Source organism: Neopelma chrysocephalum, unplaced genomic scaffold, assembly GCF_003984885.1.
Source record: "Neopelma chrysocephalum unplaced genomic scaffold, ASM398488v2 Primary Assembly neopelma1_22, whole genome shotgun sequence".
In the NCBI taxonomy this organism is placed as follows: domain Eukaryota; kingdom Metazoa; phylum Chordata; class Aves; order Passeriformes; family Pipridae; genus Neopelma; species Neopelma chrysocephalum.
Window position 1 is genome coordinate 28,519,474 of NW_020897689.1, and position 18,319 is coordinate 28,537,792.

The window sequence follows — 18,319 nt, forward strand, 5'->3', positions numbered from 1 at the left end:
GCTTGTAAAAACAATGAAAAATGCAGCAAAATCAAAGCTAGCTGTTTATGTTGACAGCCAGTAGAAATAGAAGAATACAAATGTCTTCTGGATTCTTCATTTTTTTTCCAGACTATGCCCATCCGGTTGATAGTGTTTGTTTTTTATCACCTACCAGGATTTCTGGTGGAAATGAATCAGATCTTTGCTGTGTTTAACCATAACTTCATTTGGAGGAAGAACCTTCATCAGCATCAAGTCAACTTGTTTCTTCCTGTAAAAATTAAATTTAAAATCAGCCCCTTTTTTACTATTTCATTTTTAGGAATGTTTAATGGCATCAAATTAATGTGTGCTAGCAGTGTATGTTTTTTGGGCCATTATAGCTAACCTTGTTCCAGGTTACTTTTAAGCTTCATTTGAAACACAGTTAAGTCGGCAACTACTGTAAATAATTTTAAATTAATCAGGAACTTTTTAAGACATAGTAGTGTAGATGCTAAAAATTTGCATTATGCCGGAGCACATCATTTAAATGGCAAGCAAGTCCACAGTAAACCATGTAGTATGGACTAGTAGCCTGTGTCAGAAGCATCTGAATATTGTCATGAAAATCAAACATGTATTTCCTAGCAGTATTTATTGCTGGGAAGTCCTTGTTCCTGAAGTATTCTTTGTTCCTATGTGAACGTTGTTTGTTGCAAGGGTGTGTTCCAGTGGTTTGAACTGTTGTGGTCATTGGTGTACTGTGGCTTTCATAGATTTCATCTATGGAGCTGGTCAGGAAAGGGAGAGGCTGTTGTTCTGCAGAATGGAAAATAGTGGAAACTGGCATCTGTAAGCAGCAGCTCTGTACTCATTTTCCATCTGCCTTTTCTTTATTAATGTGAACCACAGCTTGATTGAAGTGGAAACACTATGTCATCCATGCAGAACATGAGATGTTGTACAACTAATTTGTACAAGTGTTGGGTGCAGGTCATGCCATGGTTTGATTTTGAAATATTGACGGAGAAGTCACATTTAAAGAATAATGTTTCAGATGGCCTTGCATTGGAACAAGTGTAGTTATATGCGTCCTCTAAAGAAAGAGCTTTTGTTGGTGTTTCTAGGACTGAGGCTGAGACGTGTTGAATGCTGAGTTGCAACCTATTCCTGTCCCTTCAGTTCTGTGTGTGTCCAAGATACAGTAATACCAGAATGAGAAACTGTTTACTATAGTATCATTCAGATGCCTTCAAGTATGAATTGTGAGAAGTGTGGGGCCAATAGTTGTACGAGAGATACTGGATGTGATTCCTTCAGAAGTTTTGCCCTTCTAGAAGGAGAGGGACATGTAGCCACAGAGGAGAGGACGAGTCTGTGGCTGAGAAGGAAGAGGCAAACTAATATTTCAGGTTGTCCGAAGGGCAGCTGTGGTCCCACCTCCAATAAATGACTGCAAATGCATTTAGTAGATGTGGTATGTGCAGCAGTGTGGGGTGGTGGCTATGCTGGGAACCTACTACAGAGATACAGTCAAGAGAGGGAGGAAAATACGAGTGGTATAAACTGTTTAACCAGCATCAGAGCTATTGTACATCTTTAAAGTAAATATCCAATTCCACAGCAGGTTATTTGCATATGGTCATCTAAGTGAAGTTTATCATCTGTTATCCTCTAATTTCCTCAGCAGTCCTAACTGCTGAGGAACTTATTGAGCCAAACTCAATAGCTACTCACTACCGATAAAAATTAGAGATTTCAGTCTCACTCAATGAAGTACAAGTCCTGGAGACTGCCCTGGGACACCACCCCATTGACGTGGTGTCTGTCATTCCATTAAAGCTGGAGGAGGAGCACATGCAGACCCTGCGGAGGAAAGACTTGGAAGTGCAGAGCTTGACTTTGCAGAACAAACTGGAAGAGAAGACCTGGAGTCAGGAGAAAAGTCTACTGCAGCAAGAACTCAGGCATTTCAAGCAGGACACCTTTCTCTTGTATGTCAAACTGAAGTGGCTGCTGAAACACTGGCGGCGAGGCAAGCGGATGGAGGAGGAAGGGGAGGACACATTAGAGGTAACTGTCCCACCTGAATAACCCAAATGAGTTACAACCAGTGGAGTACTGGGATGACCCTTCTTTAAGTGTAGACTTTAAATACGAGGTGGCATCAGCAACTTCATAATTGCACATAGATTGAAAGGGGATTCAAGTTAAACACAAAGCTTTTTTTAAGCTGGCTTGTGCTGAAGTATATCCTGCATGAGATGTTACAGATCACTCATCTTTAAATCGAAAGCCTTAACTACTACAAACATGTGGCCCTGAAACTCTCTCATAGTACATGAAAATTCAATTGGATCTCAAAGATATGACTCCTGAATAATTTTTTGAAAGAAAAATAACATGTTAGCAAGCTGAGGGAGTCAAATCTGTTTAGATGGGTTGAGTGCTGTTGTTTCTCTCATCATGTGCACGGTGTGTTCCTTACAAAGCATTCAGCAATACAGATGGAGGGAAGCTCTGTTTTCATGTTGGCAGGAGAATTATGCAGCTTCTTGTGGGAACTTAGAATGAATCATTCTTATTTGTTCCTCTTCTTCATACACATGTCTATCACTGTCAGCAGGAGTACACCAGTCGTCATCATGGTAATTTTCCAAGTAGAGACAAAATCAAGATCAGGAATTTCAGAAGTACATAACAACCTGGAATCCCCAGGCTGACATACCTTAGCAGGGCTGTGATTGCCCACCAACATGCACTGTGAAGAAAGGTGCTGCTCAAATGTGTTGAGTTGCACACCCAGAATTACCATTTGATTTGGAAATCTTACCCAAAGAAAAAAAGTATGTTAGAAGTGTTTGCCCATTCTGACATTTTATACAAATTCTTGAGAACAATAGATCTGTTTTGCAGGTTCGTGCAATTCTGAAACCATTTGCTCAGCAACTAAGTAGTTCTTCTCAGTATCTCTGATCCTTTTGTATCTACTGTTTTTTGGTGTTTGCTGCATTTGGCAGTACAAGTAACCTTTCAGGTCTGGTGGGAGTATGCTTAAGTTGAATACTCAATATTTTGTATTCTTAGATAAGGGTGGATGAACATCTTTACATTTGTCTGCTGTTAATATGAGTCAGAAAGAAGAGATGAGTATCTATTTAGAAATAATTTGCTTCTACTTTACTTGAGCAGTACTACTTTGTTTCTATGTAAGCTAGCTCATCTTCTAATACCAAAATAGCTTTCATTTTTTGGCTGTTTGGATTTTTTGACTGGTAAATTTATAATCAGTCCAACTCTAGTCAGTATTGGAGTTGTGTTTTGCTAACACACTACAGAAAATAAAGTGATAGATTTGGATACTCCCTGATCTCCATATCTTCATCAGAAAATACATCAACATCTCGCATAGTTTTTCATTAATGTGTGATGGATTATATCCGTCATGCTACATAAGACCCATCTTCTCAGCTGCATAGATCTCCTATTTAGCAGGCCTACATAGCGTTTTGTTCACATATGCAATGTCATATATCACCCAAAGATCATTTCTTTGATCATATCACCCAAAGATTAATTCTGTAGCTTATAGAATTGAAGTCAATATATCCCACCACGGAGATGCATGGGAAGAGAGTCCCTTCCCTTAGTCCTTCAGTAGATTTATGTCCCCAAAGGTAAATGGCAAAAGAATGTTCATGTGTCCCCTCTCTTGCATTTTAGATTGAGCACCCTGAAGCCCTTCCAGACTTTGGCATTCAGTCTGAGCAGAAGGTGAATGATGCAGAGGGAGAGGAGGAGGAAGAAGATGTTGTGTTTCCACTGACAGATTTCTCCCAGCGTCCCACCATGGAGGGCACTGATCATGGACCACAGCTGCAGACTGCAGAATTACTGCAGCAGCAGAAGCAGGTAATACACCATTTATATATCTTGCCCTGGGAATGGATACTGTAGATTTTCCAAGGGAGTTCATTTTTCTGTTTTGCTGTGTTAAACCACCTAAAATCATACTTGTAAAAATACTTCTAGCTACACAGCAATTACAGTGGATTTCATCCATTATATTGATATTTAAATTTAATCAAAAGCCACGTGGTTACTGTTCTGTTGGCAGATGCTATCGGTGAAAAATCCTATTTCCTCTTGTGGCTGTTTGCCCAGAAACATCTATCAGTATGTGATGGTTTGCAGAATTTACATGCTCATCTTGTCTGAACACATCTATTGTATTCTACTGTCAAGCTTTTAGCAAGAAGAAGTGATTTTATTTACTTTAAATAATTTAAGAAACTAGCACATGCATTTTATGTTTCCCTTAAAGATGATGGGAAAACAATGTAAAAGTTGCTTCCTGTCATTGGGCTTGGTTTTAAAAGCCTGAAAGAAAATCACGCTAACTTTTCCCTGGCATCTCCTGTGCCCTGACTGTGTGTCAGAGCACTGCCATATATCCTAGCTTTTTCCTTTGTGCATTTAATATACTAGCAGTCCTACCAATAGTAATAGCAAATATTCAAAGGAGAAAGACCTCTTATATTTTTGAAATGGAAACTGTTCATATGAAATCATCCTGTTACATGGAATTATTTGCAATAATAAATAGAATGGAGCGAGAATTCTATGTAATACACAAATTCAATGAAAAAAATCTTGAATCTTTATGCCTTGTGTCTCATCTCTATTTGGGCCCTTGACTTGGGAGCCTGCTCCACAGTGACAGCTCTCAGCCAAATATGTACTCTCCATGAGCCCAGTACTTTGCTGGAGTTGCTGCAGGACGTGGGGATTGTGTGTGTCTTTGCATTTCAGTGCTTAACCTTGAATTCCACAGACTCTCATGATTATGTACAATCTGTTTGTTTATTTTCTGTATGTTGTAGCAGGCAACAGTCTCTGTCCTATAATAAGGTTAGGCTGGGAGATGCACAGGCTGTTTTGCAACCTACCTCTATAGTTTAAGATGTAGCTTCAGTTAGAATTTTTGCTTGAATAAAAACAGTAGAGACCTGTGGTCTTTATGCTGCTTCATATTCTATTTTAAATATATATACATTTTTGCTTTCCTTTTTCATCGTGCTAGCTGACAACTCCATTCTCTAGCTATTATTTTCTGTGAAGTGTGCTACCAAGTTAGTATTCATTTGATCAGTTTGGCATTTGGAAAGGTTCTATCTTGCTGGTCACACAGTCCTCATCACCGTCGTCTTCTCAGCAAGCTCTTCTTTTGTAAAGGCTGTAGAAGGCCATGGAAGAGATGCTCTTGAAACATATCATTTAATTGTATTCCATCTGTAGACTGATTTAATCTATAATTAGTAAAATAAGTATAAAACAAAATGCTATCTCTTTACAAACTGTCATGTACTAACTTTCCATATAGATCTCTTAAAATGACCAAGAATATTCAGATAAATTATGTCCTCTTTGAATTAATCAGTGCTTAGGCATTAATCTCAATTAAGGTAGCAGAAATGGGCGATAGATTGCTTATAATTCATTTTTATATACATTGTAGCAGTTCCAGCTAATCTTGCTTAAAGAAATGATCCATAGGAACAGACCACATTTTAGTACCCCTCATCAAAGTGCATAGTGCATGATATACAAATGAACTTGTGACGGTAAAATATGTGTCTTGCTGTCCAACCAGGAAAAAGTGTTATTTCAACACTGCAAGAATGAGTGAGTTTGCTAAATATTTCTCATTTTAAGTACTATTTTTTGTTTTGCCTGCTCACGTAAGTACATCTTCTAACAAGCACTGCTGTGCTGAAAAACACCCAGAGTTTTGGGGATCTTCTGCAGGTTCCTTAAGCCCACAGCTGGAAAAAACCCACTGTTTATATTGGGAATTTGGAGTGAGTGGTGCAACTGAAAGTCTCCAAGGTTTGCACCTGCCCAGGAGAACCCAAAGTTACTGGTTCTGTCTGACAAGCTCCAAGATGAAATACATCAGCATTTGTTTCACACTAGGAATGAAATTTTGAGATAGTCTAGGAGTGGTTGGGATAACTATGTCAGAAAAAAGAAAGAGCTTATGGTAACTTGAGGTTACCCGCATTTATTTTTAACATTTAATTTTAATATTTAATGGTTTGTATTTTCAGCCAGCACTCTTGCTGCTGACTTTCTTACACTGACTGGAAAGTGGAATTGTTATGAGAAAAATTATAAGCCTGGAGGCCTTAATTTCAACAAGCAACCTTTAATTTTATATTATTATGATTTGAGATACTCAACTGGATGGAAAGTACACATCTGACTTGTCTGGGATTTTTATGTGGCCAGTGTGTGGAGGGATGAATCATGGCAAAGTGGAAAGGTGAGAAAAAAGATTAGCTGATGAGAGGCAGAGTGGATGGGGTCTCTGAGAAGGGTCAATTCATCTTTCTCTGCATGACATTGTCCCTTGGCTGGTAGCTGGGGCACATGGCAGAAAGGGTCAGGCAAGGAACTAGTAAGGTTAAGAGCCAAGCTGGAAGTCTGGTCATGGGAAGGAGATAAACAAATAAGTTGGGCTGGTGGCACAGCAGAGAAGGGCTTGCTGTTAAGTCAGTGTTCCTATGTGTACAGTAAGAGATCAGGGAGAACAGCCTGTGGAAAAAGGACGAGCTTTGGTTCAGTTGAGTAGAAAGGATGAAATGCCTGTTGCATGGTGTAAGATCAGGGGAGTAAGAATAAAAAAGTTTACACATCTGTTGTCCGGTGGAAAAAGCATTAAAAAACAATACAGTAGTGTTGTTGCTGGGAGGGCTGTCAAGAAAATCCACAATTAGACCTCTTTGTGATCGTACAATGTTTGTTTTCAAAGCTTAGCTAAGAGAAAAGCCCAAAGGAATAGTCATTAAGCCCTAAATATACTAAAATGAGTTGCACCAAGATCCAGCTTCCCTTTTGCCCAGATTTGTGATTGAACAGAGAAAATACACAGTTATCATTTGCTGTTTAGGATCCTGACCTTGTGTTTTTAAATGACTGCTCTATCAAACTGCTTGTAGTACCAGGCTGTGGCTAAATTCTTAAGTGAAATACTCAAGTGAAATTCTCAGAGAAAAAATAATTGTGATTAAAAGCATAACCAAGCTGCAAGCAATTGCTCTGGTCCAAAACTTTTCTAGAGCTGGAGACTCCCATTTCTGTGATTAACTCAACTTAGTAAATACTCCAAAGTCCTGGAATTTAATTGCGATTTACTACACAAAGTTTTGGCTTGTTGTCAGCTACAGAGCTGTGGATACAACAAGACTTTAAACTTTTGAGAAGCTTTTGTAATTCTCTTGTCTTAGATCAGTTGTTAATCAGTCAGATTTCTCCAAGCTTTAAATTTTGGAAACTGTTAAGGTACTAAAGAGCCATCTCCTTGCATGGGAGACTGTCCAGGGAATCACAGACATGCCAAATTTCTTCTGCTGTACAACATGCCTGAAAGGAAGGGGAAGATTACAACAATATTTGTTGTGTATTTACAGGACTTATTCTTATGCAGAAGCTGTTTGGCAGTTTTACCAACAGAAATCTAAAGTATGTCTAGATGTTAATCTTGTATTTCAGAGCATATTTTCTTAAAAGCACTTTGTATATTCTCCAAAACCACTCCAGTTTGGTAAAACAGAAAAAAATAATCTCACAGGCCTCTCCAACTTCAGACTGTAAATACAAAGTTGTGCAAAAGAGACTTCTCCACAGGAATAAAAAGTATGTAACCAAAATTGGATTTATATTGGCAAGGTACTTAAAATCCCAGCAAGCCTGGGAGCACCTGGTGTACTTGTCTCATAACAGTGACATTGATGTAATACCTCTAGAAATAAGACATGCCCTCATCCCAGTAGGCTACAAACCTGCAATGAGGCTCGTTTGGTTCCTCTATGTGCTAGCCCAGAACTCCTTTCTTTGCAAAGCAAATTTTATAGGACTCTAAAATTATCAAATGTGTGCAAAGGAGTGAGAGATGTAGCTTGCTTTAGTGTCATTTGGTTTTATTGTTCTTCTGCCTCATTTCCCTCGTAGAGCCTTTAGACTGTTTTGCCAGAGAAAGGTTTATGCAGCACACCAGAAAACTGAGAACATGGCTCTTGAATGAAAATATTTCACAGGCATTTGGGGTCAGGGTTTTCAAAGAGGATGAGACCAGATTTTGATGTGTTCAATACCCACCAGCTCCTGTTGTGACACTAAGGGCAAATCTTCAAAGGAGTTCTTATTCTGATTATTACACAAGGGGCTTGAGATGTTTGGAGAATTTAGCTTTAATTAGGTATTAGAATGAAAATTCATGATGGAAACATAAAATCTCATTGCATATTGAATAGTAGGTGATCTTATATGCATGATGGATACTGCTGCTGTATAGTAGGAAACTGCTAATTGGCATTAAATGTTAATGGCATTAATTCTGCTTCTGTGGGTGCGTTTCTTACAAAACCCTATGTTGTACGCCATCACATTTCATTAGTCCAAACAGATTATGCGTCAGTCAATGAGCACCTGCAGTTATTTCCCTGCATCTAGCATATTTTTGCTGATGTATCAAATAGCTTGGAAAAAGTAGACCACATTTTTTTATTTTTTAGAGAAAAAAGGCACTGTGATATGTATGATTAGTAATTACAAAAGTGGGTGAGGTGGGCTCAGTGATGCCAAAAATCTGATGAGCATATGAAATCATCTTAGTTGCCTCCATAAAATTTTGTAATTATTGCCATTGGAAAAAGCACAAGAAAATTATTTAGGTCTTTGCATACATCTGCTTACTTAACTTGTCTTCAAAGAAGTTCCCCATGTAGTTACTTTGTGAAACACCAGATAAGAGGAATTGCAGGAAGCCTTTACTTGGAAAAACAAATAAAAAATAAAATCAATTAGGCTATCATGCAAGAATCAAGACAGCTATTTTGAGTTAGGCCTTCCCAGGGAAGTTAAGACATTTATGAGAATCAGGTGATTAAACGCTAAATTTGTTGAGTAAGCTTTCCCACTTTTCTGCTCATGCTGTGTCTGCTAATCAAATATAATTTTCTTAAAAGTATTTTCTATTCAGAATAACTTGTCAGATACAATCTCTGGCTACTCCTCTGGTCTTTGAGATGCTCTTTGGGAATATTAGATTTAAATTTTGGATAAATAAATCATGTTATATGTTTCTGTTTTCTGATTCAATGACTGCAAAAAATAATGGGAAACCTTTTCTTTTACTGATCTAGAATGACGATGCAGAAAACATTTTTTGATATTTAACATAAAAATGGCAGGTTTTGCAAGTCTTCAGAGAATGTGCAGAAAGTAAATGCCAAAACTAAGAAAAAAATTAGAGATTTGAACAAGTATACATGATGTCACCTCTGGGCTAGACTTCTAATTTAACTCCATTCTTGGCTTCTGGCTAGCACAAGAGCACAGACAACATTTTCAGCATGACCATGAAACTCTCAACAAGATATGGATGGGGGTTTGTTCTTTGATCCCATCTACAAGAGGAAAAGTGACCTGCCTGGCATTTGTGCCTTTGGTACCAAGAAGGGTGCTGCTGCAAAGCTAACCTGGGTGCAACTGCCTGGGGTGGAGCAGAAGTATGAAGTACAGACTAATGAAACACCTTAGCAGAGATACTCAAAACCTCAATTCATTTCCCAAAAGAATTTTATCTGATAATGAAAAAGCACTGAAAATTAATGCCTTTTCTTTATATATGGTTTACAAATATTTGGGATTTGATACTGAGCAATTACCACATGTATAAGACATCTAGCTATCTAAAAACCCTCAGGAATGACAATCTAGCTTTCATTTACAGCATTAAAAAAGAAGTTATTACAGATGTCCTCGGTCTAGAAAGATGCTTAGTGCTTTTTTCAGGGTGACTTAAATATCTTTGACTTTCATGAAGCATCAGGACTAGGGCTAAAAAGAACTAGAATCACAGAATCGCAGAATCATAGAATCATTTAGGTTGGAGAAGACCCTTAAGATCATGAAGTCCAACCCTAAACCCAACACTGCCCACCAAACCATGTCCCAAAATGTCACACCCACACATCTTTTAAACACCTCCAGGAATGGTGACTCAACCACTTCCCTGAGCTGCTTGTAGACAAAGAAGGCGTTGCTATTCTTAGTTTTCTCATGCAAAATTAGCCCAGGCACTTTCTCTTCTATGCAGTGGACACACACTCATTTTTCCTCCTGAAAATGAAACTAGAGATTAAAGCCATGCAATGACAGCATTTTGTTTGCTTTGTTGTGGCAGGCAAGTGAAAATCGGAAGCTCCTGAATGCTCTGAAGGGTTTGCTGGATGACTTCCGCTCGGAGTTGCGGGATGAGGAGCGCGAGCGCCAGGGGCTCCAGCAGCAATATGCCCTGCACAAGGCAGCCTGGGAGGTGGAAATGACTGAACTGAAGTGTCGCCTCGAACAGGTAACACCCCCTATGCCCCACACCTGTAAAGAATGCCTGAAGTGCCTAATGAATAAGGAAATCTGTGACAGACAGGAAAGGGACTATAGTTTTGCATTTTACCCTGGTGCCTGAAAGCTCCCCTCTCCCGAAGCCTGAGCAAACCTTTGCCTCTTGACTTGTCTTCTGGATTTCCAGTTGTCCCAGTACAAGTGCCCATGTAGTAGGTACTGTGTAATGTCACTGAGGACAAAGGAACTGAATCTCTTGCTGTATTTTCTCAGAAGAGTTGGCTGGTATTGTATCAGCTGTGGTAATGCGACATGCAGAGAGGCCTGTATCTATTGAAGAGAAAAATGTCTTGATGTTGGCATGCTAACAATTACCTTGTCACTGTGCCTTGGCACATAACAGCTGTGATATTTAATGCATAGGAAAGAAAAGAGTGATTTAATAATACTGAAGTGATAGATAAATATATTAATATTAAACTAGCTATTCAAAGCTCCTGGTTAGAGATGGATGGTACCCCACCAAAGATAGAGCTCTAGCTACTTGCCATTGGGATACTGTTAGAAGTATTTGTATAAAACCTGGTGCCAGGTGCTTCGGTGTCACGTACAGCAGTTCACAGAAGATGTACCGTTTCTGAAGCAACATGAAAGCAAATCAGCAAAAAACCCACAAGAATTAATTTCCAAAGCTGATAACATAAAAGCTCTTATTTTCCACATTGAAGAGGGGAGGGGTGGGAGAATTAGTACATTCAGATCTTGAGAAAAATTGTAGAGCTTCTCAGCAGAAGGAAAAATATAATAAAAATATTCACTGTTGGGAGGGTGGTACATTTAGAAGGATTTACTGAACGTTAGAGGCTCACTATGACGCACAGGGCTGAGATGCTGCTTTTCCTGCTCAGGTACTGTGGGTACTTCATTTCCCGGAATGAAGGAAGAAGATTTCATTTTTAGCAGTCTCCTCTCAGAATCAGATGCTCAGTTCTGCTGCTTCTCAATGCACACACATCTCCAAACAACGCATCACTTGAGAAAGGAAACAAAATCAGTTCCCATTTTCACTCCTCCCGAAATATCTCGGTGATAGATTTACCTTAAGCTCGAGATGGCAACAAAGAACAAAACTTAGGGAAAGTCTGACCATGAACTGCCGATTTAGAGCTAGTGTGCTTTGCCTTTGTATGGACAATAAACTTCCAGGCTGCTGCTTTGGATGGTGTTTGGCACCAGGACAGCTTAGGGAGAAGGAAGATTTGAACCCTTCGTTTTGGGGGTTTTACTAGGCTCTACTGCTCCACTAGTAACAATATGTAACTGGTAATTACCGAGCTATGGGTATTGCTTTTTACATTTTTCCAAGCAAATGAAAAGAAGGAAACTGGTCAATATTTCAGACATTAAACTGTCTTCCTTAGCCAATTCCCCACAATTTCTATTTTGTGGTGAAAGCAGGTCTCTAATGCAGTAGCAAAAAGATAGCACAGCTTTAACCAAATAATAGTCAAGTCTGTCAGGTTTGTGTGTGTAGGAGGACTTCTCATGATGCCATTTTGTTGTGTTGATTGGTGGTAATGAACCCACCTCCCGCCATAGGTTTCGCATAGAGCTGCCAACATCCTGACAAGCCCGCAGAGGATCAAGGTGTGTCTAGTCTCCACTGTTGTCTTCACTGCTGCTGTTTTCCACCTCTTATATGAAGCAGTAGGTCAATTAATAAGAGCCTTTTCTTTAAGAGAGTCAACTCCTTGTTAATAGTCACTGGCAATGGTTTTGCATTTTGCTGCCTCAACTCTGTCTGTATAGGAAAAAAAGGGAAAAAAAGGAAAGAAAACTCTTTTGATATAAAAGCACTGCATATCAGAGGTGACAGTCTACTGTTGCCTGCTGCTTTGGTGTTTTAGCACTGCAAAAATCATTAAAAATAAAATCTTGTCTGTCAGAAATGCATGTACATCTTATTTGGCAGAAGGATCCATAGGCATTGTTTTTAAGATAAGAAATAATTAGATTTCTCCCAAAATATGGAATTGTGATAATGCTGAGGCAATAAAGAGTCACAGTAATCCTCAGCCTCCAGCTGGACAAGTGAAAAATCCCCATGTTCTGGGAACTGGAAACTGAGAAAAGTTTGGAAGACCTGTCCAGCTTCAGGATGCCTGGGGGGAATATAAGCTGTGGTACACATGGAGAGGCATCTGGCCACCATTATCAGGTTTAGGAAAGTCACATCTAAACTTTCATGCTAAGGAACCACCAAATGACCTTTTCTCCATGATTTGAACTGTTTTGTCAAAACAGGCAGAAGTACTCTCTACTTGCCAGAAGTGTGGTTCTTCTTTCCATAGACACCAGGAACTGCATCCTGAGTATAAAGACATCACCTCTGAGTGGAAAGGGTTTTAGGTCCCAAATCATTGAACACCAGGAAATTACTCTGAAGGTGTATCACTGTATACTTGCCTTGGTTTTGAAATCATCTTTATACTTACAGACTTCTTAAATGGGGCACAATCCAGCAGCACTCTGGTGTGGGTGAGCCTGTGGTCCAGCACAGGATGACGTAGTGTATTTTGGCAGCTTGGGCATGACCCTCGAAGGGCAGCCATACATTCTTGGGATATCACTATTCTGTTCTTATTGCATCTCTCAGTTTTCCTGCCTTTTGCAGCACCATGACTGGTTTTGTTTGCTGAGTGAAAGGCTAAGAATTTGCCCAGTGGTAGTGAAGAACTCAGTGATGTAAGGGGAGAGAGAGAATGAGTCTGGTTGAGGTCAAACATTTTGCTATTTTTTTGATATTCAAAAAAACAGAGGAATTTGCTTTATAGAATAATCATACAAACTGTATTTATTGCAACTGAGCGTTTGTTTGCCTTATAGGTTGCTTTTAGCATTTTCATGTTTCATACCAGCTAAAGAATTTATCGCAGGCATTGGTGTGTCTTCACTACTTAGCATGCTAGCCAGAGCTACTACTGCATGTGTCAGCATTCTCCAGGGGGTAGCAGAGTGGTAAGGTTGAGTGTGCACTCCAGGCTAGTTGGATTTACCCCAGACATTTCAGCAACCTCCTTTAAGAGCTCCTATTGCAAGATGAGAAGTCTGCAAGGGCATTAAAGGTCCTTGAAAGAAGACTTACATGGATCACAAAGAACAAGTCCTAAACAGCCCTCCGTCAGGCTTAGGTGTAAGGAAACTGTATAGAGTTTACTTCATTAGTCCCTTATTATTTTGGCTGATCTCAGCTCTGCAGTGACACTGCTGAAATTCATGATTATTTACTGTCACAATTACTTAGTAAACCCAGCAGGAACTTGCAAGAGCAACAGGGGGTGGGGCACACAGAACAGTAAAATTAAAACAAGCACACAAAAGGGTGGGTGGCAACATTGCTGACCCTGGCTCCAGCACCAGCTTTGGCTCCTGAAATGGCTTTGGCTCTCCTCCATGAAATGGAGTTGAGAACTTGTGAATAGGCAGAGGAAAGATGTAGCAAGGGGCAAGAGGCCATTACTTCAAGATAGCAGTGAGTTTGGAAACTAGGAGTGATATTTTTACATATTGCTGAACTAACATGTGAGCAGTGTGTAGAAAGGCAGCAAAGCTTTCTGGCTTCCTGAGGAGCTACAATTCCCAGGATGGTGTCTCCCATCATGGATCTTCAGCACAGAGCTGCCTCTCCTGGAATGTTCTGTGTTTTTGCCCCTCAGCACCTCTGGTCTGCCATCAAGCCAAGCAGTTGTGTGCAGGACAGCCTGTCACACACCACTGTGGGTGCCACAGATTTGCACTGAAGAAATAGGAAAGTGTGAGAAAAGTAGTGTCATGTCGATTTTGTTAAAATAGGATGCTGCTCCTTTAGAATTGATTTTTTTTTGGTCGGTTATTTGAAAACAACTGGGCTTTGGATATTAGTGGTAGAGGATGCAGCTGTTTTAAGATTTCCCTGTCATTGCAAGTGGCTATAACAGGATGTTCTCTGCAGCTCAGTACAATTTTAAATGACTAAAGCAATGACCTCTTGGTCATTTATTTGGGGAGGCTGTTCCAGAGACTAGTAAGCATCACTCCTGAATCCAATCTGAACTTCCCTTTGCTCAGAAAGTTTCAGCTTATATTTCACATAGGGCAAGGTGAAGGTGTTGTTCTCTCTTGCTAAAGGAATATGTTTCCCAGAAAACCTACTGCCTCACCTTTTTGAGGACAACTTTAACTCCAGAGGCGGAAATGAATTTTCGCTTCTTTTCACTCCAGTTCACCTGCAGAGCCAGGGGATGGAGATGCATCCCATTCTGAGTCACTCACGTATCTACTGAGTTGTCAACAAGAGGTCTGGCTCCAGAGATAAATTCTTCACTTACTTAAACTTACACAAAACCATTGAGCACTTTTTCCCCTCTGACAAGAGTCCAGCACTGGCCCAGGTTGACCTGAGAGGTTGTGCAATCTCTGTCCTTGGAGGTTTGTCAGGATCCAACTGAACGCAGTCCTGCACAACCTGGTCTGACCTCAGAACTTACCCTGCTGGAAGCAGGGGGTTGGACTAGAGACCGACACCCCATCGAGCCTATGTTTTCCTATGGATCTCTTACCTTGGGCCAGCTCTTCTGTTTTGATTGAACTAACCCTTGAGCATGAAGTTGAAGAAGGGAGGGAAAGGTGGCATCAGGCGGCCCTTGAAATCAGTTCAGGCACCATAACCTGCAGAGATGGGGGGATGATCTTTATACATCTCCTTCTGCTGCTAACACCCTCTTTTGTTGGAAGGTGGGAGGAGCTGTACAATAAGACCATTGCTGAGGGTTGTTCTGGGAAAAGTCTCTTCAGTGGTACCCATATTCTCGTCAGAGAGACCACAAATGATACCTTAATAACATGAACTCTTAGAGCTTGGGAAATTATTCCCTGTAGTTTTCACTGTCTTGGTTTTAAAACTTTTCTCACATTGAACATATCTAATCATTTAGATTAGATGATAAGATCCAAGAATTGACATAATTCTGCCATTTCCTTTGTGGAGTTAGGTCTTTAACTCAAATCCATTGTCAGACACAGGCTTTTACCATCAGAAAGTTTAACATCCTACTAACATTTGACTTTAATGACAGCTGGAAGGGAAGACCGAGAACACCTCTGGAGAAAAAGGCCTCACTTCTGATGCAAAGGGAGCTTTTAAAAGGGAAAGAGAGGAGCACAAGAAGCTTTTGGCTGCCAGTCACAGTGTGGTGATGGACCTTCGCTGGCAAATCCAGCACAGTGAGAAGAACTGGAATCGGGAAAAGGTGGAGCTCTTGGACAGGCTTGATAGAGACCGGCGAGAATGGGAGCGTCAAAAGAAGGAGCTGCTCAGGCGGATAGAGCAGGTAAGGACTCATCTTTGATGAGCAGTGGCTGTTTGAAAGCATGAGACATTGCACCATTATTACACTCAGGCCAAGGTCAAGAGGCTGCATTGAAAAGCAGCACAGGAGCAGTTAGAGTTCCTTGGCTACATCAGTGTTTCTCATGCTACAAAACTATTTACATACACAAGGGAGTAAAAGGAAAATGCTCATAATCCCTATAAAAGACCACTTATGAGAAATCAACTCCAGGTTAAAGGCCATTTCCTGCCTCATTTCAATTAACCTGAACAGTCATGGTCACATTCTGTTTGAAAGCTTTTGTGCATCTCTTTGTGCTAAAACACTCAATCTACATGCAGGGTTGTTCAAGATTTGGTATACAGCTTCCTGCCAAAGAGCCTGTTCATCTGTGAATTAGCCACCAAAGATGCAGCTGCTGCAACTATTCAGTCTCAACAGAATTCTTTTTCTCTAGCAAAGGAACACAGGAGTTAACATGAAGAGCCCTAACTGATAGCACAGTTATCAATACTAAATATTCAGAAGAGTATTGGTCACATGAATTTTGTGCACACTTTGCTGTCATTTGCAAATCTGAGAAGTGCATGTTGTTTTTCATGCCTATCCATACTTACATCTACTTAGTAGTAGAGACAAATTATACTTAATTTATTATCTGTCTGAAAGCCACACAAAAAATAAAGAGTTTAATGAGGAAGAGTTAATACACAGTTTTTGACTGAACATTGTTCAGCTCTGAGTCACACATTCCAGGAAAAGTAATAAAAACAACTGAAATTGTGGGTCCTCAATTAACTGAATACTTCCTGTCCTTAGGACATCAGAAATGGAACCACATCAGATTCCTGCATGCTCTCTAGGGAGCATTACACTCGAGGGAAGCACTACGCTTGAGAGTAGCTTCATAGGTTAAATTGATGAAAGCCCTGTGCAGCTTCATAATCAGTTTTTGAAAAGGGTTGATTGTCTGCGTCTTATGTTCCCATGTTGGTGCTGCAAAAAGAAGTTAAAGAAAAGACACCAGGCCACAAATATTATGTGTGAAAGACTAAACCTTGGTTTTGAGCTATGGCTATAGATTCTTCTTGCACAATGGGAATTAAGTAACCTGCAGATAATTTTCCAATATACTAAGGATGTAGACAGAAACTTTTCTTTGGACAGTTACTGGTACCTCTTTGGTTTATGTTCCCATCCTTATAAATTGTATTTTTTCTATATTATCTCTTTGGTGCATCCTCAATAGCTTGAGGGACTTAACCTGGTTAAAGACTACCATTTCTATTCCCTGGGAATGGGGCACATTGAAGGAAGCCACAGAGAAATCCCTGTTAATGTTACCTAGCCTTTAATTCTCTTAAAACCTGACATAACCTCTCAGTGTCATCTTGGGATAGCCTACAAACTAGCTCTTAACTAGTCCTGGAACTGATTTCTTTGTTACTATTCTGAAACCTCTAGGCTTTAACTATGTATTTACTGTGCAACAGAGTTGTACACAGAATTAGCAACAGATAAGGGAAATAAAATATATTATATCAAGTTAATTTCAGAGGACTAGGTGATCAGAAATAACGTTTGAAATCTTGACTATCTGCCTACAAAACTTCATAACTGCATCTTTGCTTATAATCAAACATTTCCCTCTGTGACAGGAAGCTTCCAAATATTTGGAGGCGTTTAGTTGAATATCCTCTCAGATTGCAGTCATGCCCTGCTTTATATGGAAACAATTAGTATATCTTTAAAGTCCTTCTCCCCAGGGGTTTTCTGTGTGTATTCCATGTATGGCAATATGTAGAGGATGAGGAGACTACATCAGTGTGTATGTTTGAAAAACAAAGTCTAAGAGATAGCAGAAGCATGCTTGTCAAATTTCATACTAATGCTCTATGCCTGTCCGCTTTCACACAGCTCCTGAATAATACATGTATGTTAAGGGGGAAGCTCACTCCAATGTATAAAATATATAAAATACTTTACTCTGAATGGTTATGGGAATACTGCTCGCATATAAAAAACATGATGACCTACTTTTTTCAGAGCTCAGAGTTGTTGTGTTTTCCTTTTAAGTACTCTGTCACTTTGTTTTCCCCTAGAGAGTATCTCTCCCCTGTGCTCCTAAAGTTAATTGCACACAGAGCACATTGACAAATACTTAAACCCACAAGATTACCTGCATGAAAAGTGTGTTTAAATGTATAAACACATGGGGACTCAAAATCATTAGTCTCTCTTGAAAAGTTAGGGCAGTATTTCTCACTTTAATTCTTCTGTCAGCTGTCTGATATTCAGAGAGCGAGCCAGCATCCATACTGTTTTCTCACAAAGGTTTCCAGATCATTATTCTTACAGGATCTCTGAAAATCTGAAGGGCTCGCAATTGGAGCTATCTATATAGAAAGCATGTAATTATCATTTCTCCTTGCTTTGGATCTTGCCCATATACTGGAGAATGGACTCCAAGATCTCTTGAGATATACCTTCCAGACCCTGCCTTTATAGGACACCCCAATTTAGTTCCTTTAAATAAAACTGTTTGAGATTTTATATATCATGAGCAAAACACTGAAGAT

The 18,319-nt window shown here is 39.8% G+C and overlaps 1 protein-coding gene across 2 annotated transcripts in view; it reads left to right on the forward strand.

The window, feature by feature from the left end:
• Positions 1–18,319, forward strand: part of MTCL1 (microtubule crosslinking factor 1) — a 49,935-nt gene that overhangs the window by 17,118 nt on the left and 14,498 nt on the right. For both annotated transcript variants that reach the window (XM_027676454.1, XM_027676464.1), the window contains exons 5-8: positions 1,807–2,037; positions 3,688–3,876; positions 10,214–10,381; positions 15,486–15,740. In XM_027676454.1, coding sequence (XP_027532255.1) covers positions 1,807–2,037; positions 3,688–3,876; positions 10,214–10,381; positions 15,486–15,740 — 843 coding nt within the window. The remainder of the gene's footprint in view (positions 1–1,806; positions 2,038–3,687; positions 3,877–10,213; positions 10,382–15,485; positions 15,741–18,319) is intronic.